This window comes from Pantherophis guttatus, chromosome 1, assembly GCF_059756535.1.
Source record: "Pantherophis guttatus breed Tessera chromosome 1, ASM5975653v1, whole genome shotgun sequence".
Classification (NCBI taxonomy): domain Eukaryota; kingdom Metazoa; phylum Chordata; class Lepidosauria; order Squamata; family Colubridae; genus Pantherophis; species Pantherophis guttatus.
In genome coordinates, this window is record NC_142063.1 from 115,653,260 (window position 1) to 115,674,620 (window position 21,361).

General features: G+C 37.0%; 2 protein-coding genes across 2 annotated transcripts; both read right to left on the bottom strand.

Annotated features, from left to right (window-relative positions):
- Positions 1 to 3,296: 3,296 nt before the first annotated feature.
- Positions 3,297 to 4,247, bottom strand: LOC148116538 (olfactory receptor 5J3-like). The gene has a single exon (XM_087884379.1). The coding sequence runs from the start codon at positions 4,245 to 4,247 to the stop codon at positions 3,297 to 3,299; it is 951 nt and encodes a 316-aa protein (XP_087740505.1).
- Positions 4,248 to 14,569: 10,322 nt separating this feature from the next.
- LOC148116539 (olfactory receptor 5J3-like) lies at positions 14,570 to 15,559 on the bottom strand. The gene has a single exon (XM_087884463.1). It carries the CDS (start codon positions 15,542 to 15,544, stop codon positions 14,570 to 14,572), a length of 975 nt encoding a protein of 324 aa, XP_087740589.1. The 5' UTR covers positions 15,545 to 15,559.
- Positions 15,560 to 21,361: the final 5,802 nt, after the last annotated feature.

The following is a 21,361-nucleotide window of genomic DNA, read 5'->3' on the forward strand; positions in this document are numbered from 1 at the left end:
ATGATCAGCATGGGGAATTTCAATTCAGAGACACAGAGCACGAGTTTCCACACTGCCATATTTGTTTTCACTTAGTGTTCTATTTGAATGCACTCCTGTTACACAAACATCTGTGGATACTAAATCATTGAGATTACTTGGGTGAGAAGATTCCAATTTAGGGGTTTTAGGATAGGTATTTATAAACATATTTTGATCTGCATTCCTGTTCTTTCTCCCACTGCTTTTGATGGATTGGGCTATTTTTTTTTTCCTTTTGTGTAAAGACAGATGTCATCTACTTGCCCTCTTCTCCCATTAGAGGACTAGTCATTTTGTTGAATTTTTTTGTTCCTTATATATTGAAAGAAATGTTTTTTGTTGTTATTTTTGGCATTTGTTGCAAGTCTTAGTTCTTTCCTGACCTCAGCCATCCTGACTTCTACCATGCAAATTCGGGCTATTTGCTAATATTCTTTTTAGTTATATGTCCCTCTTCCCACTTTTATGCTTGTCCTTTTTGTTCCTTAGTTTGTCAGAGAGCTCTCAATGCAACCATTCTGGTTTCTTCTGGTGCCCTTTGTTTTTCTTTTTCTGTGATATTGTTTTTGTTTGGACCTTTAATATTTCCTTTTTCAGAGTTTGCCATGCATGCTGAAATTATTTTTTCCTTCTAGTATTTCCATCCATGGAATCCTTCTTATTCTCAAACTAAGTTTGCCGGAGTCAGTTCTCTTAAAATCTAGAACATTGGTCTGACTTTGTTCAATTACCTGTGCCTGCATTATGGCAAATTCTAGTACAATATGGTCACTCTTCCCCAGAGTTCCTACAGCTTCCATTCCCTCAATCAGTTCATCCCTATTAAGTCCAGTATAGCTCACCCTCTAGTACCAGCCTCCAGATTTTAGGTGACAAAGTTGTTAGCTAGGCATTTCAGAAACGTGTTCAATCTTTCACTTGCTTTAGAGTTTGTTTTCTAGTTAATATAAGGGTAGTTAAAGTCCACCATTATTACATGGGTGTTTCTGGACACCTCAGCTAAGTGATAAGCAAAGAGTTCATCTATATCCTCTGCTTGGTTTGATTGATGATTGAGGATATTTGTTTGATTTTTTTTATGTATTTATCATGCGTTTTCTGTCATTATTATATTGAAATTATAAATGGTCCAATTTTAAGACTTGAGTCAAAGCTTTTGGGAAGGGGATGCTAGTGGTGATTGATTTTTATTTATTTAGCATATGGAAAAAATCCAGAATAATTGCCACAAAAACCACAAAGATGGTAGGCTTACTGAAGTGAGGAGCACAGCAGAATTGTACAGAGGAAAATCAGTAGAGATCCAAGCTGGACCTGTCCAGTCTAGTAATAGTTATCAAATGTGATTCTTGTAGAGTTTGTTTTCTAGTTAATATAAGGGTAGTTAAAGTCCACCATTATTACATGGGTGTTTCCTGACACCTCAGCTAAGTGATAAGCAAAGAGTTCATCTATATCCTCTGCTTGGTTTGATTGATGATTGAGGATATTTGTTTGATTTTTTTTATGTATTTATCATGCGTTTTCTGTCATTATTATATTGAAATTATAAATGGTCCAATTTTAAGACTTGAGTCAAAGCTTTTGGGAAGGGGATGCTAGTGGTGATTGATTTTTATTTATTTAGCATATGGAAAAAATCCAGAATAATTGCCACAAAAACCACAAAGATGGTAGGCTTACTGAAGTGAGGAGCACAGCAGAATTGTACAGAGGAAAATCAGTAGAGATCCAAGCTGGACCTGTCCAGTCTAGTAATAGTTATCAAATGTGATTCTTGTAAGAACTGCATGAGATTTTGCCTGCTGACATCATGAAATTCCATTATGTCCTCATAGAACCCACACTGGACAAAACAACAGTTTCCCACAAATTGGTAAACAAGATTTTTAAGGGGCATTTTCCTAGAATAATAGCTATAATAATTTCTCCCAGGTTAGAATTTTGTTCCGCACCTGCCTGCTGGGGATGGGGAGGGGAGATTGTTGGAAGGGAGAAAAGGAAGAGAAAAAGAAAGTTATCTTTTTGTTGAAAAAGAAGAAAAAAAAGGACATCATCTTTGTTATAATTGTTGCTTCTTTAAAATGATACATCATTACTGGGTATTAAAAAGTATATAGGTATTGAATTTATATCCCTACCCTGTTGTAACAATCCATTAGCTGAAATAAAAGCAATTAATTGTATAGGTAAAGTTCTGGAAGAATAATTAAATTCTGCTCTACCAGCCAAAATAAACAAAATATAATCCTTCATCTTATTAAAAACCTACGATTATTGGCAAAACATTCATATACTGTATGAAATGGCTAAGAAATAATTTGCAATTCTGTTTTGGTGGTCCATAGCCTTACGATGACTCTTGTGTACCAATCTGAATGATCAGCATGGGGAATTTCAATTCAGAGACACAGAGCACAAGTTTCCACACTGCCATATTTGTTTTCACTTAGTGTTCTATTTGAATGCACTCCTGTTACACAAACATCTGTGGACACTAAGTCATTGAGATTACTTGGGTGAGAAGATTGCAATTTAGGGTTTTTCATGAAGCCGTCACGGAGTGATCCTTGAAAGAAAATCCAGAACTAGACACAAGACATAATCTAGGCCACCTGTGTATATATTTTATTACAAAAAGCAACAAGATGTTTATGGCACATAAATTGAAGCAGCAATAATTGAGTCAAAATGTCATAAAATACAGACCAGAGCAAACCTTGGTTGAAATTATTTGTTTTTAACAGGAAGATTTAAAATCACAGTTTTTCTCTTTATGATCATATAATAGTACCAGTTTGGTTTTCTGGTTCCTTTATGCCTCATCATTCTTATCATATCTAAGATTTTTAAAATACCACACACAGAAACACAAACAAACAAAGACATACAAACATGTATATAGACATAGATCCAGGCAGTTCACTGAGGTTGCATCATTAACATTTAGCAGGTTTTCCCAAAAATAAGACTGGGTCTTATGTTAATTTTTGCTCCAAAAGACACATTAGATCTTAATTTCTGGTTAGGTCTTAATTTGGGGGAAAATATGGTACTAAATGCATCCATCTGGCTAACAATCTTAACTGGGGCTTATTTTGGGGGTAGGGCTTATATTATGAGCATCCTGAAAAATCATGCTAGTATACTCAATATCCAATACTCCCTTAAATGAAAGCAAGACAAATTCATTCAAGTAGCCTTCCGGGTAAATATATCAGGTAATTATTAATATGCACAAATATTCCTCTATATTTCTATAGGTTACTGTAGTTCTAAATGTATTCAGTGTTTGGTATAAAAAAAGAATGCAACTTTTTTTCCAGAATTTTTCTGAAGGCAACTTTTACCTCCTGGTTCCTCAGGCTATAGATCAAAGGATTGAACATTGGAGTCACTATTACATACAGCACAGAAGCTATTTGATTTGTGTAATGAGACTTGCCAGGTTGTGCATAAACAAAGGCAAGACATCCGTAGAAAATAGTGATGACCATGAGGTGAGATGTACATGTGGAGAAGGCTTTCCTCCGAGCCTTGGCAGAGCGCATCTTTAAAATAGTGATCAGGACATAAGTGTAGGATGTGAGAATAGCCAGGATTGTTGCTATTAAAATGAAGCCAGCAAATACTAATTTCAACAGATTATTTAAACTGATATCTGAACAGGCAAGTTGTAATAGTGCAGGACCCTCACAGAAAAAATTCTTAATGATGTTTGATCCACAGAAGAACAACCGAGATGCAGGAATGATATGCACTAAAGAATGTAGGAGCCCAATAATGTAGGAAACGACTACTAGTTGAACACATTTTATTTGGGACATGATGACCAAGTAGACTAGAGGGTGAGAAATGGCTACATAGCGATCATAGGCCATGATAGCTAGGAGGAAACACTCTGCAGTGGAAAATGCACCATAAAAGTAAATTTGAGTAAAACAACCTACAAAAGAAATATCTTTTTTCTCTTTTAAAAGATGGCCTAGGAACTTTGGGGTGATAGCTGATGAACCGCAGATATCCACAAATGATAAGTGAGTGAGGAAAAAGTACATTGGTGTGTGGAGTTGAGGACTGATCCAGATTAAGACAATCATGCCTGCATTTCCCAACAAAGTGATCGCATAAAGGATAAAAAATGTCACAAAGAGGATGAGTTGCAAGTGTGGATCATCAGTCAACCCTCTGAGTATGAATTCTGTCACCTGTGAACTGTTTCCCATTGAATCAGAGAAGTTCTATGGAAACTGAAAGAATGCAGCAATCAGAATATGGTATCTGACCAATGGAAAGATGCAAGCAAAAATAAGATATTCATGATGAGAAATGAATTATGATTTCAATCAAAATCAAATTGAACCTGATTAAAATTCAGCTTAAAAATCACCCAATGTGGATTGTAGGAGAAGGATGAGAATGTACAATAGAGCATCCACACAGGGTAGATTTCTTCATTCTGTACGTGTCCAAAGATACAAAGCATTGAACTTGACATGCTGAAAGAACACCTCGACCAAGAATGAAAAGCCATCTTCCTAGGTAGGTGTATCAATAATATTTCCCCCTTAATTATTATTACTGAAAAACAAGCAAATTTCATGGAGATGAGAGGCTAGTTTGTGATCTAAAGTGTTATCAATGAAAGAAAACTAAAAAATTGGTCCTGCGAAAAGAAAATAGAATGGTTAAAGGGAAATCTTCATGTTATTATTTTTCTATTCCTCAATTAGCTGAAAAATAGTGGGGAAAAAAGAAAATAAATCCATTTCCCAATCATCCCAGTATGATATAGCATAATGGTTTATCAGTAGTTTATGTTGGAATTATGTTTATAAAGAAAGTTTTCTGTGTTTTTAATACCGAGCTTTAAAATATTCAAACTAGTCTGATAAAACCCAGAAAATCCCAAGCAGCCTAAACTTACCTATTGACTCTGATCTCAGTGACATCTACAATAGCATTCCTTCTTTTCTGGATGTATGTGGATTGCTTCTATATGAAATGAGTTAGGAAATTCTTTTCTCCTGGAAAAAAATGCAGATATCTTCCAGCTCCAGGTCTTCTTAATTTGGTCATAGCATTTTCTTGGTTGTCTTTTGATCTTAGTTTGTGCAAGAGATCCTATTGGGAAACCTTGCTATTCCCTAAGTACTCCCGATCTTAAACAAATACTTTCTATTAATTCTCATTAATAGATATTGGAGCTGCATTGCAACTTTTTAATATTCAATTATAAATCTGATTGAAAATTTTAGCTTATTTTTGAGAAGTTGCAATACATTTGAAATAATGTTAGTTGAAGTAAGCCAATGGACACCTACAATTTTCCTTATATGACACAATTATTTCAACCATCGACTTGTTCCCACTGTTTTTAGTGATTGTATATGTTTCTTTGTATTTGTTTGTTTCTTATTATCTCTCAAGTGTTATAATGGAAATTTGAATGGTCATATATCAAAGATGATGTATCTGAGACTGACTCAAGGCTATCTATTGATGAAGGAGCATTTGTGTGTGTGTGTGTGTGTGTGTGTGAAAGATTTTTGTTTTTAAAGTATTTGGAAAGAAAGGAAGAAAGAAAGAAAGGAAGGAAGGAAGGAAGGAAGGAAGGAAGGAAGGAAGAAAGAAAGAAAGAAAGAAAGAAAGAGAAAGAAGAAAAAGAATAAATATAGAAAATATTTTGATTACCTGTTTGTAAGTAAAGCCCACATGATATGGCAATCTCACCAAACTGAAGAGGAAAACAGAAATGTACAGAAGAAAATAAATGGAGGCCAAAGCCTGACCTAACCGGTCTTTAGGGACAGCTCACAAAGTATGAGGAAACTTCATTACTTTGGAAACATCACCCAGAATGATGAACAACATATTGTGGGGCTCCCAATTAAACTTTACTGAAATATACACCCAGCAAGGCAATTTGAGAATGAGTATTGTGAGAAAGCTAGAAATATAGAACTTTTAGTGTAGAATACTAACCTGGGTAAAGCTGTATTTGTCTCTACATGTTGTATGTATAAGAAGAATAAGTACCACTAGAGATTTATTTTATTTATTTATTTATTTCATCAAGCATGTATTTCATGACAGATACAAGTATAAATATAACTATAAATACATGACAAGGATACAAATAAAAGAAAACATTAGGACAGGGACGGTAGGCACGCTGGTGCACTTATATACACCCCTCAAAGTCTTCTTTCTCATTCTCTGAGGAAAAAAATGGAATTAAATAATAATAATAATAATAATAATAATAATAATAATAATAATAATAACCCATTCAAACATGGTGAATACGGAAAAAATGAAATTTATGCCGGCTGAACCGTCGCCCGGATTAACAAGGGTTCCGTTGGATGCTATGGCTCCTGGGCATTCTACGCAAAATGAGTTACAGGGCTCAGCTCCCTCTGCTAGGCAACCAGGGCATGGAGCTGACAAGCTACTGGAAGAAAAACCCCAAAAGCAAAAAATCTGGACCAGGGAAGAAAACACCTCTATTATGGAAGCTTACTATCAGTCTGAGCCAGCAAAATATGGATTTCAAAAATGAATGTATCAGATTTGGAAGATGAACCATACGGACTGTGACACCAGTGAACAAAGGTTAATGGACCAACGACGTGTAATCCTAAACCACAAATTTTTCACTACAGAAGAATTAATAGCAATAGAAGAGAAAGCAATTAATGGTCTGAATACATCAACAAAGAAGAGTAACATCAAGAATGATTTCCAGACTCAAAAGCAAATTGAGGAAGAAAGGGAAGAAGAAGATACTGAAATGGATGAAGATAAAGAACAAGGAAGCACTAAGAACAAACACCAACAGATAGTGCTCAATTAGCTGGAAAAATAAAGCACCAAATGGAAGATGCTGAAAGAACATGTTTGCCAAAGCTGAACCAAGTGAACCGGAAAGAATTGAGAAATGTACTAAAAAAGGTCAATGAGGCTGTGCAAACTATTCGAACCACTACATTATCCGAAACAAACCAAATGATGTATGCAGCAGCCGTCATAACCACCAAAGACTGGGGTTGAAAATACAAAAGAACCAAAGAGGCAAGAAGGGGAAGCCTAAGTGGAAAATTTGGTTAGAATTGAAGATCAATAAAGTACGTGGAGATTTGAGCAACTTGAAGAACCTAAGGCAAGATCAGCTAAAGAACAAGCAGGTCAAAAGCAGCCTGGAAGCAAGATATGATTTGAGGAATAAGGAGATTGCGGTAGTAATTGAAGAGCTGAAGCAGAGGGTTGTTGCCATCGCTGAAAAAATTAAAGGGTATGAAAACCGAGTATCTCAGTTCAAGGAAAACTCACAGTTCAGAGCAAATCAGCACCAGTTTTATAAGAGCTTAGAAAAAGGAGATGGAGTAACAACAAATGAAAAGCCTGATAAAGAGAAAGCTCTGAAATTCTGGAAGAATTTGTGGGAAAACAACAAGAACAGGTTGAGGACTCTATTAAAGTGCATAAAATGAAAGACGTGAAAATAACAAAAACAATGGTGCAAAGACAGTCAAACAAAGTGAAGAACTGGAGTGCACCTGGACCGGATGAGCTGCATGGCTTCTGGTTAAAGGAATTTACAAGTCTGCACAAAGGATTGGCAACCCAGATGAACCAGATCCTAAAAACACCTGAAAATGATGAATGGATGACAACTGGAAGGACATTTTTGATCCAAAAAGATAAAGAAAAAGGAAAGGACCCTGGAAACTATAGGCCAATCACCTGTTTGCCAACAACATACAAGCTTCTTACTGGTATCATTGCAAACCAAATCTATGGATACCTGGAAAGAAATAACTTGCTTCCTGTAGAACAGAAAGGTTGCTGCAAAAACTCAAGAGGAACAAAGGATCAATTGCTGATCGACAAGCTAATCCTAAAGAACTCAAAGAAAAGACAAACCAACCTGTTCATGGCTTGGATAGACTATAAGAAAGCGTTTGATTCAGTTCCTCATAGCTGGATCAAGAAATGCCTGGAAATATTAGGCATCAGCAGCAACATACAAAAATTCATGGAATCTTCAATGAACCTCTGGAAAATGAAACTTATGGCTAATGAAGAACTGGGTGAAGTTGAAATCAAACGAGGCATTTTCCAGGGCGATTCCCTTTCACCCCTACTTTTTATACTCTCAATGCTACCACTGACAATCATTTTGAAGAAGATGAACTGTGGATACGAACTTGCAAAGAAAGGATTGAAAATCTCGCACTTGATGTACATGGATGATTTGAAGCTGTTTGGTAAAACAAAAGCTGAACTGAATTTATTAATTGAAAACACAAAAGAATTCAGCCAAGACATCGGTATGCAGTTTGGAATTGACAAATGTGCAGCAGTAGCAACCAAAGCAGGCAGGATCATAGAAGAGGATGGAATAGAACTAGAGAATGAAGAAATGATAAAGGCAGTAAAATCAGAAGAAGGCTACAAGTACTTGGGGATTTTAGAAGCCTCTGACTTAATGCATAATAAAGTCAAGGAATTAATTTCAGCCAAGTACATTTGGCGAATTCGTAAGATATTAATGTCCAAATTGAGTGGAGGAAACATCATAAAAGCCATAAATACCTGGGCTATACCTGTGATTAGATACTCTGCAGGAATAATTGACTGGACCCAGATGGAGTTAGACAATTTGGACAGAAAAACAAGGAAGCTTATGACAATCAATCATGCCTTGCACCCTAAAAGTGATGTTGACTGATTATATTTACCAAGAGCAGAGGGTGGTCGAGGACTCTTACAAGTAAAGCAGACTGTGGAAGAAGAAAAACACAGCTTGAATGATTACATCCAGAAAAGTGAAGAACCAATGATTAAGGAAGTAAATAAAGGAGGCCTTTTAAAGACAACTAAAACAAAAGCAGAATATAAGAAAGAAGTAATTCTGAAAATTGGAAACACAAAGCTCTGCATGGCCAATACTTGAAAAGTATTGAAGGCAAAGCTGCCAGAAACTAACTTGGAACTGGTTAAGATCAGGAGTACTGAAAAAAGAAACAGAAAGCTTTATTTTGGCAGCTCAAGAACAAGCCCTAGCCACAAACTGCATGAAGGCAAAAATTCAACATGTTACCACCAACAGCAAATGCCGCCTCTGCAATGAGAAAGATGAGACAGTCGACCACCTGATCAGTGGGTGCAGCAAAATTTCACAAACTGACTACCTACAACGTCATGACCATGTTGCTAAGATCATTCACTGGAAATTGTGCCAGAATTTTGGATTTGAGTACAGCAAAAACCACTGGGAACATCAGGTTGAGAAAGTTTTAGAGAATGAGAAACTCCAGATCTTGTGGGACTTTAGGATTCAGACTGACAGGCACTTGGTCCACAATACACCTGACATAACAATAGTTGAAAAGAAAAAAGTATGGTTCATTGACATTGCAATACCTGGTGATACACGGATTGAAGATAAACAGCAAGAAAAAATCACAAAGTACCGGGACTTGCAAATTGAAATTGAGCGACTGTGGAAAAAGAAATCGTGTGTTGTCCCGATTGTAATTGGAGCCTTGGAGCAATACCCAAAGGGCTACCCCGCTATTTAGAAATTCTAAATTTGCTGGACTTGAACATTTTGACTCTACAAAAAACTACCTTACTCGGAACAGCTTACATCCTCAGACGATACCTTAACAGTTCCTAGGTCCTTGGTTAGGACTCGAGTTGCTGAGCTATTAACCAGCCTCAAAGGCTGTGAATCTCACTAAAGATTAAATAATAATAATAATAATAATAATAATAATAATAATAATAATAATAATAATAATAATAATAATAATTTTATTTCTATACCGCCCTTCTCCCGAAGGATTCAGGGAAGTGTACAGCCTATTAAAAGCACAGACAAACATCAATTAAAATAATTTAAAATTATTAAATAATTTGGCTCAATTTAAAACCCCAGAAATTTAAAACACCCAATTTAAAATTACTATGTTGATAGCCCGGTCTGGCGGAACAACAGGGTCTTGAGTGCACAGCAAAATACCCAGAGGTCGTAGATCTTACTCATTTCCGGGGGCAGTTCATTCCACAGGGTTGGGGCTCCCACAGAGAAGGCCCTCCCCCTGGATGTCGCCAGCCGACATAACTTGGCTGATGGCACCCTGAGGAGACCCTCTCTGTGAGAGTGAACTGGCCGGTTGGAGCTATTGGTGGCAGAAGTCAGTCTCGAAGGTACCCGGGTCCTATGCCATGGAACGCTTTAAAGGTGGTGACCAACACCTTGAATCGCACTCGGAAGACCACTGGGAGCCAGTGTAGCTCGCACAGGAGGGGTGTCACGTGGACACAATGAGTTGCACCCATAACCACCCGCGCGGCCACATTCTGGACCAGTTGGAGCCTCCGAGTGCTCTTCAAGGGGAGCCCCATGTAGAGAGCATTACAATAGTCCAGCCGGGAGGTGTCAAGGGCGTGAGTGACCATGTGCAAGGCGTCCCGGTCCAGAAAGGGCTGCAACTGGGCATCAAGGTCCAAGACCACATCAGTAAATCCACCTTTTCAAGATCTTATGATTGCACAGGTCTGACTAGAAAGATAGATATCTCTATCTAGCCTACCACCCCGGTGTGACTGGGATATCACAAGGAATCCACATTCAGCTGTTAAGCAGTTTCCTAAATTGCACAAAAGGCAGTGTGAGGAAGAAGTGTTCTTGAAATCAATGAAATGTACCCGGGAATATTTGATTCACAATCTCTTTATATGCTAATCACTAATGTAACCTATAGGAATATTGAGATCGCATGCAGGAATGAAAACATGAGAAGAAAAACACAGTCTCAGAGAAGCTCTAAGCATTGCCAATTACAGTTGCTGAAGGCACTCGCTGTCCCAGTTCATATTCACCAAGCTAGTTTTTACTGGGCGGCAATGTAAGAGCTGTTGGAGAAGACTGAGTCAGAGATGGTGTCTTGTGACAAAGCTTGCTAATCTGCAGATACTTACTCTTGTTTAAAGTTACGGGTAGTCCTTGATTTACGACCACAATTGAACTCAAAATTTCTGTTGTTAAGTGAGACATTTGTTAAGTGGGTTTTTCCCCATTTTATGACCTTTCTTGTCACATTTTTGTTAAGTAATTCATCACAGTTGTTTAATTAGTAACAAAGTGGTTAAGTGAATCTGGATTCCCTGTTGAATTTGTTTGTTAGATGGTCATAAAGGTTATCATATGACCATGGGATATTGCAGCCGTCATAAATATGAACCAGTTGCCAAGCATCTGAATTTTGATCACATGACCATGGGGATGCCACAATGGTGATAAGTATGAAAAAGGGTCATAACTCACTTTTTTCAGGGCCATTGTAACTTCGAATAGTCACTAAATGAACTGTTGTAAATCAAGGACTATCTGTATTCTCATTAACTTTTTTTTTTTAAAAAAATTTGATTTATATGCCGCCCTTCTCTGAAGACTCAGGGCGGCTTACAATGTGCTCAGCAATAGCCTTCATCCTTTTGTATATTTATACAAAGTCAGCTTATTGCCCCCACAAACTGGGTCCTCATTTCACCTACCTTAGAAAGGATGGAAGGCTGAGTCAACCTTGAGCCTTGGCGAGATTCGAACCCTGCAGTAATTGCAGGCAGCTGGTCTTAATAAGCTTAATAACAGGGTGCCTTAAACCCCTGTACTACCAAGGCTCTTTTCATCTCCACTTCTCACCATAAGATAAGAATAATAGTAACAGTAATAATTTATTAAAGTTGATTCTTGTAACAGTTGAATGGAGCATTTGCCTGCTGACATCATGACATTCTCTAATGTCCTCATGTTCTAAAATAATCCAAAGAACACTTTCCTGGAAAATGTGATTTCTAAAATGCCTTTTCCTGGAATAATAGCTATAGATCCCTTATTTTACAACAGATAAAAAAGAAAGAATTCTACCAATGTGTATTTTTCTTGCCTTGAAATCCACTTCTTGGACTTATCCTCCTTTTGCTATCCTTCCATCCATTTTTTCATATATTCCTCACTGTATTTTCACACCTTCCTGATCATTGACAACAGATGGCTCTCAACCTTAGGTGGGTGATCCTAACATTAAGGGGAGAAAAATCTCCCTAAGGTTGGGATGGCTACCAAAAAGAACAGCTGGAATGGAGGAATCTTTAACTTTCCTTCCTTCCTTTTTTTTAATTTTTTTTTATTATGACACATTAAGACAATACAAAACATACAACATTTATATACATAAACTCTTTTCACAGCTTTTTAACTTTCCTTCCTGGTTGGAATACCTAGTGCAGGGGGATTTTACAATTTGGGAGCTAACAAAGTTTTGACTTCTATATAAAAATCTATTGGTGTCCACATTGTTCCTGTGATATAGTTTTTCTAAATCTAAGTCCTGGGTGGTTAGCAAGCAAGCCCATGCATTGTGAACTGAATTCCAAGTAATCTTCAGTGGTAATCCTAAGTAAATGATATTATGGTAATATTTTATACAAATTAATGAGAGTTGAGTAACTGATGTTAGAACAGCCTGCTCTTGGAATAGTTGCATCTGATCCAGCAGCCAACTCTAGGCAAAAAATGCTCCTGGCCATGGCTTCCATTCTGAAGCAGGATTCTTGAAAAACCATCTCCTTTTTCAGTAGTGTAATACAATTCAGAAGTCTTTTGAAGCACCTGGAAGATTTCATTTCCCTGGTTCATGGAACCCAGATTCTGCAGCACCTAAAATGCACTCAAGTCTCAGGATGAAGTGGCTGCAAGCAAGAACTAAGCTGAGAGAGCACCAAGGATTCCAAAACTCAGCCCACTAGATTTCTGACAGGAACCCCTCCCCCATTTTTTATCTGATTAGGTCTGGTAATAGAGACCAGTCCATTCCCTTTTCTCCAATCAGTCATAGTGGTGTATGGTCTTATTGGGGATCCAAAAGTTTAATTCCATTGTCAAAAACCTTCCTGGATAGAATTTTGTTCTGAACTCTCCTGCTGTGTGTGTGTGTGTGTGAGAGAGAGAGGGGGGGGGGGATGGGGAAGGAGGGGGGGGGGGAAAGAAAACTATGAAACTTCTTTTGTTGAAGGAAGAAAAGAACAACTTTTTTCCCATTCTTATCATTTTTATTACCATTTTAGCTTTTTTACAAATGATTCCTATTTACTGGGTATTAAAATGTACACAGCTGTCACTAAATTTATATCCCTATCCTGTTGCAAGAGTATATTAGTTGAAATCAAAGGAAGTATGGGTAAAATTCTGTAAGAACAATTACATTCTGCTCTGGTAACCAAAATGAACATAACAATACTTCAGCATGGATGTTATCAGAAAAAATATGAAATGGCTAAGAAATTATTTGAAATACATCATGATTGGCCTGTAACTTTGCCACTAACCATATGGTAACCCTTGTGTGGAAATCTGAGTGACCAGAGTGGGGAATTTCAATGAAGAGTGATATAGATATGCATAAATAGTACATAGAGTGATATTTCAATGCATGTCCCTGTTGAACAAAGGTCTGTGGGTAGGGGTGGGTTCTACTTACCTTTACTACCGGTTTGCAATGGGAGCGTGCGCACAGGCAGAAGCTTCTGCATATAGGCAGATCATCATTTATGATATCCAGGCGGGTGGGCAGAGCCTCCCACTGCTTTTACTACCGGTTCTAAAGAACCGCATAGAACCAGGAGCAGCCCACTACTGATATCAACTGAAATTCATGACTTTTGTAATTAATGAATATACGGCTATTTTTATTTGGGAAATATTTATTTCATAAAGTTTGTATTATAGCTAGTCTAAAAACAGAAATGGATTGCCCAGGATTATAGACAAAATAATTTTGATTGCAACCGTGAGACAAATATTGCTGAAGGTATTACTGTCAATATTTGTCCTTTAAATGCTGGCTTTGTGAAGCTTCTGACAATACCAAATAACTGGTAGATAGATTAAATAATACATTCTGAAAAATATATAATGGGTATTGTGACCTCATTAGATATAGGAAAAGTCTTAGATAGAGTACAAATTAAATTTCTGGAACATGTTATAAAAATCGATTCTCATCAAACCTTCTAGAATTTTAAAGGATTAAAAAAACCCATGTCTAAATTGCAGTTTATACAGTTACATTATTTGTCACAGTCATGCTATGTGAAATGAAATATCAACTGCCTTAGAAACTACTATGGATTTGAATGTGCCAGATCAAGGCATTTTTAGAGATTAAACCAACAATGCCATTTCATACACAATGACAAAAAAAACAACAACAAAAAACAAAAAACAACCCCAATCTAGAAGAACCTTGGAAGAGAGAGCTAGATTTTCCTATATTATAAAATTATAGTGTTTTAACATTTAAGACACAATGATTTTATAATTTTTAAATAAATGTTAAATGTATTTATTACATTATTTTGAATTCAAAAGCAAATATATAATTAAGACTAGAGCTCTAGGAATATTATACAGCCTAGTGATTATTATTTAATGAGACACAATGCTAAAAACGTTTTGCTACTAGAACAGCTTTTATGTAAAATTAAATTTTGGCAAAAAGCAATAGCTCTTAAAAGTGTTGAAAATGATTTTTTTTTCTAGGATACTTCTGAAGGCACCTCTTACCTCCTGGTTCCTCATGCTGTAGATTAATGGGTTGAGCATGGGGGTCACCACTACATAGAACACAGAGGCCATTTGGTCTAGGTGATAATTCTGCCTAGAGCTTGGCCTTGCATACATAAAACTGAGACATCCATAGAAAATGATGATGACCATGAGGTGAGATGTACAAGTAGAGAAGGCTTTCCTACGGGTTGCAGCAGAATGGAGCTTTAAAATGGTAACCAGGATATACATGTAGGAAGTGAGAACAGTCAGGCTTGTTATTATTAAGTTGAAGCCAACAAGTACAAAATCCAACAAATAATTTAGACTGATATCTGAGCAGGAAAGAGCAACAAGGGGAGGACCCTCACAATAAAAATTCTTAATGATGTTTGGGCCACAGAAGGACAGTCTAGATGCAGCCATTGTGTGAATGGAAGTATTAATGATCCCAGCTATGTAGGCAACTGCTATCAGCTGAACACACTTTCTTTGGGACATTGTGATGAAGTAGAGTAGTGGATTGCAGATTGCCACGTAGCGATCATAGGCCATCACAGCTAGGAGGTAGCACTCTGTGGTGGCAAATACACCATAAAAGTAAAACTGAGTAAAGCAACTTGCAAAGGAAATGGACTTCTTCTCTTTTAAAAGATTGGATAACAGTTTTGGGGTCACCGTTGTTGAATAACAGGTATCCAGGAAAGATAAGCTGGTAAGGAAAAAGTACATTGGTGTGTGGAGTTGAGGACTGGTTCTGATTAAGACAATCATGCCCACGTTTCCCATCAAGGTGACGGCATAAACAGCAAAAAATATCACAAAAAGGATCAGCTGCAAGCGTGGGTCCTCTGTCAACCCAGTGAGTATGAATTCTGTCACCCATGTGCTATTTCCCATTAACACTGTGAAAATAAAATAAATATAGTATTTAATGTTACATGTTCTCTTAACATTTCAACTACATAAGAAGCTATTTTCTGTGATCTCAAATAAGATCTTGGAAGGAGGATTAATAAGTTCTAAGAAGATAAAACTGGGTATGCCATTGTCAATATTCTGATGATATATTACAATATTGATGTTTCTTCATGATTATTATTGAAGAATGATGAAATCAAATTCCATAAACAATAAGAAGCTAGTATTTGGGATTCAAAACAAGTCCTTAGAAGGAAGACATGGAATTACATCTACAGTATAAAGAATAGCTACTCCAACATTAATACAGAACAATTTTGAGATTGTTACACTATCCTGATAAACCCAAAAGCCCCCAAAGATCCTCAACTTACCCAGTCACTCTGAACTCAACCACAACTACAGAAGGTTACAACATTCCTTCTTTGCTGGTTGTGGGTGGATTGCTTCTATGTGAAATAAGTTAGGAATTTGTGTGTGTGGATAGAAATCCGAATATATTCAGCTCCAGCTGGCTCTGAGTCTTTTTATTAATTTGGTCACAGCACTTTCTTGGCTGTCTCTGCAAGGGAATATTTTCTACTGGGAAACCTTGGTATTCCCTAAGTAGTTCTAATCTTAGACAAATGCTTTCTAGAAACGGCAGCTGTATGGTAACTTTGAGGTTCTCACCTGGAAGCTCCAACTATTAGATGTTGAATTAATACGTTTTTCTTGAAATTTTTATTCTAAATTTAAGAAGTTGAACTACAGTTGAAGTAATTAATATGATCAGGTGGATGTGCAAATGAGCATATAATTAAAACCTGCATTGTGTTTATCTGTTTGTCTGTACCTCAAATCAGTCCAAGGTTCATCATACCACAATTTTATAAACAATGTTCTTAAAGTCCACTAATCTGAAACACATTGCATCAGGAAGTCCAGACCAATTTTATTCACAGTGTTGTCCCTGTGGTCCTGTGAACACATTTTCCATGTTCTTTGCCAGCTTTCCACAAGCAGAATCAATGGGAAATTCAGCAGGAAGTTGGAACTCGTTTCTTCTTTTTGCCTACACACATGCATTTTATTTATCTGTTTAGGTAATTCAATATAGACTGATTATTGAAGTTCATTTGCCACTGCAATTATTTTTCTATTTATGATATATAGTCATTTTAGATGACCATCTGGCAGTGGGATATGAAAAATATGGTCAACCTTGGTGGCGCAGCAGCCTAAAGCACTGTTAAGTAACACCAGCTGCCTGCAATTACTGCAAGTTCAAATCTCACCAGGCTCAAGGTTGACTTAGCCTTCCATCCTTTCGAGGTAGGTAAAATGAGGACCCGGTTTGTGGGGGCAATAAGCTGACTTTGTATAAAAAAGAACACCACTTGGGGGCGCCCGAAAGCCCTACTAAGCAGGTATATACAAAAGTATGAAGGCTATTGCTTAACGCATTGTAAGCCGCCCTGAGTCTCCAGAAAATGGCATATAAATCAAACCAATAAATAAATAAAACCTAATTTTGCCTGGTGGAAAGAGAGCCGGGGTGGGGAGGAGATCATGTTCAAGGGATGACACCAAATGTTATTGAAGATCCAGTAGGTCATAGGTTGTCTAGTATATTCTATACATTCCCTAATATAACACAGATATTTCAGCTATGGACTTGTTCCCAGTTCCCAGTATTACAGATAGTCCTTGATTTATTATGATGATTGAGACCAAAATTAGTTAAACAAATTTCCCCCCATTTTACAACCTTTCTTGCTACAGTTGTTAAGTGAATCATTGCAGTTGTTAAGTTAGTAAGATGGTTGTTACTGGCTTCTCCATTGGCTTTGCTTGTCAGAATGTCTCAAAAGGTGATCACATGACCCTGGGACACTGCAACCGTCATAAATATGAGTCATAAGTCACTTTTTTTTCAGTGCCATCATAACCTTGAACAGTCACTAAATGGACTTTTGTAAATTGAGGACTACCTTTATGAGTGATTGCATATACCAATTTCTATTTCGAATCATAAAATCATAGGGCTGGAAGGGACCTGGGAGGTCTTCTAGTGCAACTCCCTGCCTAAGGCAGGAGACTTTATTACATTCCAGGCAAATGGCTATTCAGTCTGTTAGAAATTCTGTAGCCCTACAGATCAGTAGTGGGTTGCAAAACCCATCGCTACCAGTTCGCTCGTGCGTGCATGCGCTCATGCGTGATGCTTCTGTGCATGTGCAGAAGTGTACGGTGCGGGTGGGGCAGAGCCTCCCGACACCGCCACTACCGTTTTGCCGGTCTGGGTAGAACCGGTAGCAACTCACCACTGCTACAGATCAAATAAAATATATAATCATCATGAGCCTTGCTGCTTGTTTTCACTGTAACAGGAAACTCTCCTCAGAACAAAGGGACCATAGGGTATACTGTATATTAGAGATTATACCTAATAAATTTACAAACACAGCCATCTCTTGGCTGAATACCTCTGTAGTTTTTGCAATACAAAATACATTCCAATATGTATTCCAACACAATCTTTTCTTGAATACTTCAACAATGGAGTAGCACAACTCCGGGAAGCAAACTGTTCCATTGATTAAGTGTTCTTATTGTCAGGAATTTCTCCTTAGTTCCAGGTTGGATCTGTCTTTAATGAGCTTCTATTCTTCTTCTTGTATTGACTCGGTATGGTCTCATTAGTGCAGTATAGAGCAGTATTATCACGTCTCATGATCTTGATGCTATTCCTCTTTTCATGTAGCCTAGAACTGCATTAACTTTTTTGTCAGTTGCATGACACTGCTCATATTTAAGTGACATCCATTTGGACACCAAGATCCCTCTCACATGCCATACTTTTCTCATAACTGAACTACATCTTGCTGGATAGGTCCCAATGCTCAAGTCTGTCAAGATTCTTCTGAACAATGACCCTATCTTCAAAGGTGTTGACAATTCTCCTGAGTTTGGTGTTGCCTGTAAACCTGATGAGCTTCCATTCAATACTCTGAGCTAGATCATTTATGAATATGTAGAAGACTACGAGGCCTAAAACGAACTTTGAAGTACCCCACTACATGTGTCCCTCCATATAAGACGTAGTTCCATTAAGTATTTTATGCTGAGTGCGGTTGTTCAGCCCACTGCAAATCCATCTGGTGGTGGTACCACATTGTTCTATCTTAGCAAGAAGTAGGCTGTGGTCTACTTTGTCAAAAGCCTTACATACATACTTTTCTATCATGGATAGGTATTTATAAACATATTTTGATCTGCATTCCTGTTCTTTCTCCCACTGCTTTTGATGGATTGGGCTATTTTTTTTTCCTTTTGTGTAAAGACAGATGTCATCTACTTGCCCTCTTCTCCCATTAGAGGACTAGTCATTTTGTTGAATTTTTTTGTTCCTTATATATTGAAAGAAATGTTTTTTGTTGTTATTTTTGGCATTTGTTGCAAGTCTTAGTTCTTTCCTGACCTCAGCCATCCTGACTTCTACCATGCAAATTCGGGCTATTTGCTAATATTCTTTTTAGTTATATGTCCCTCTTCCCACTTTTATGCTTGTCCTTTTTGTTCCTTAGTTTGTCAGAGAGCTCTCAATGCAACCATTCTGGTTTCTTCTGGTGCCCTTTCTTTTTCTTTTTCTGTGATATTGTTTTTGTTTGGACCTTTAATATTTCCTTTTTCAGAGTTTGCCATGCATCCTGAAATTTTTTTTTCCTTCTAGTATTTCCATCCATGGAATCCTTCTTATTCTCAAACTTAGTTTGCTGGAGTCAGTTCTCTTAAAATCTAGAACATTGGTCTGACTTTGTTCAATTACCTGTGCCTGCATTATGGCAAATTCTAGTACAATATGGTCACTCTTCCCCAGAGTTCCTACAGCTTCCATTCCCTCAATCAGTTCATCCCTATTAAGTCCAGTATAGCTCACCCTCTAGTACCAGCCTCCAGATTTTAGGTGACAAAGTTGTTAGCTAGGCATTTCAGAAACGTGTTCAATCTTTCACTTGCTTTAGAGTTCATTTTCTAGTTAATATAAGGGTAGTTAAAGTCCACCATTATTACATGGGTGTTTCTGGACACCTCAGCTAAGTGATAAGTAAAGAGTTCATCTATATCCTCTGCTTGGTTTGATTGATGATTGAGGATATTTGTTTGATTTTTTTTGTGTATTTATCATGCGTTTTCTGTCATTATTATATTGAAATTATAAATGGTCCAATTTTAAGACTTGAGTCAAAGCTTTTGGGAAGGGGATGCTAGTGGTGATTGATTTTTATTTATTTAGCATATGGAAAAAATCCAGAATAATTGCCACAAAAACCACAAAGATGGTAGGCTTACTGAAGTGAGGAGCACAGCAGAATTGTACAGAGGAAAATCAGTAGAGATCCAAGCTGGACCTGTCCAGTCTAGTAATAGTTATCAAATGTGATTCTTGTAAGAACTGCATGAGATTTTGCCTGCTGACATCATGAAATTCCATTATGTCCTCATAGAACCCACACTGGACAAAACAACAGTTTCCCACAAATTGGTAAACAAGATTTTTAAGGGGCATTTTCCTAGAATAATAGCTATAATAATTTCTCCCAGGTTAGAATTTTGTTCCGCACCTGCCTGCTGGGGATGGGGAGGGGAGATTGTTGGAAGGGAGAAAAGGAAGAGAAAAAGAAAGTTATCTTTTTGTTGAAAAAGAAGAAAAAAAAGGACATCATCTTTGTTATAATTGTTGCTTCTTTAAAATGATACATCATTACTGGGTATTAAAAAGTATATAGGTATTGAATTTATATCCCTACCCTGTTGTAACAATCCATTAGCTGAAATAAAAGCAATTAATTATATAGGTAAAGTTCTGGAAGAATAATTAAATTCTGCTCTACCAGCCAAAATAAACAAAATATAATCCTTCATCTTATTAAAAACCTACGATTATTGGCAAAACATTCATATACTGTATGAAATGGCTAAGAAATAATTTGCAGTTCTGTTTTGGTGGTCCATAGCCTTACGATGACTCTTGTGTACCAATCTGAATGATCAGCATGGGGAATTTCAATTCAGAGACACAGAGCATGAGTTTCCACACTGCCATATTTGTTTTCACTTAGTGTTCTATTTGAATGCACTCCTGTTACACAAACATCTGTGGACACTAAGTCATTGAGATTACTTGGGTGAGAAGATTGCAATTTAGGGTTTTTCATGAAGCCGTCACTGAATGATCCTTGAAAGAAAATCCAGAACTAGACACAAGACATAATCTAGGCCACCTGTGTATATATTTTATTACAAAAAGCAACAAGATGTTTATGGCACATAAATTGAAGCAGCAATAATTGAGTCAAAATGTCATAAAATACAGACCAGAGCAAACCTTGGTTGAAATTATTTGTTTTTAACAGGAAGATTTAAAATCACAGTTTTTCTCTTTATGATCATATAATAGTCCCAGTTTGGTTTTCTGGTTCCTTTATGCCTCATCATTCTTATCATATCTAAGATTTTTAAAATACCACACACAGAAACACAAACAAACAAAGACATACAAACATGTATATAGACATAGACCCAGGCAGTTCACTGAGGTTGCATCATTAACATTTACCAGGTTTTCTCAAAAATAAGACTGGGTCTTATATTAATTTTTGCTCCAAAAGACGCATTAGGTCTTAATTTCTGGTTAGGTCTTAATTTGGGGGAAAATATGGTACTAAATGCATCCATCTGGCTGACAATCTTAACTGGGGCTTATTTTGGGGGTAGGGCTTATATTATGAGATCCTGAAAACTCAATACCCA

Bases quoted from the DNA above. Each gene is read 5' to 3' on its own strand.
- LOC148116538 (XM_087884379.1), bottom strand. From the start codon at position 4,247: ATGGGAAACAGTTCACAGGTGACAGAATTCATACTCAGAGGGTTGACT.
- LOC148116539 (XM_087884463.1), bottom strand. From the start codon at position 15,544: ATGGGAAATAGCACATGGGTGACAGAATTCATACTCACTGGGTTGACA.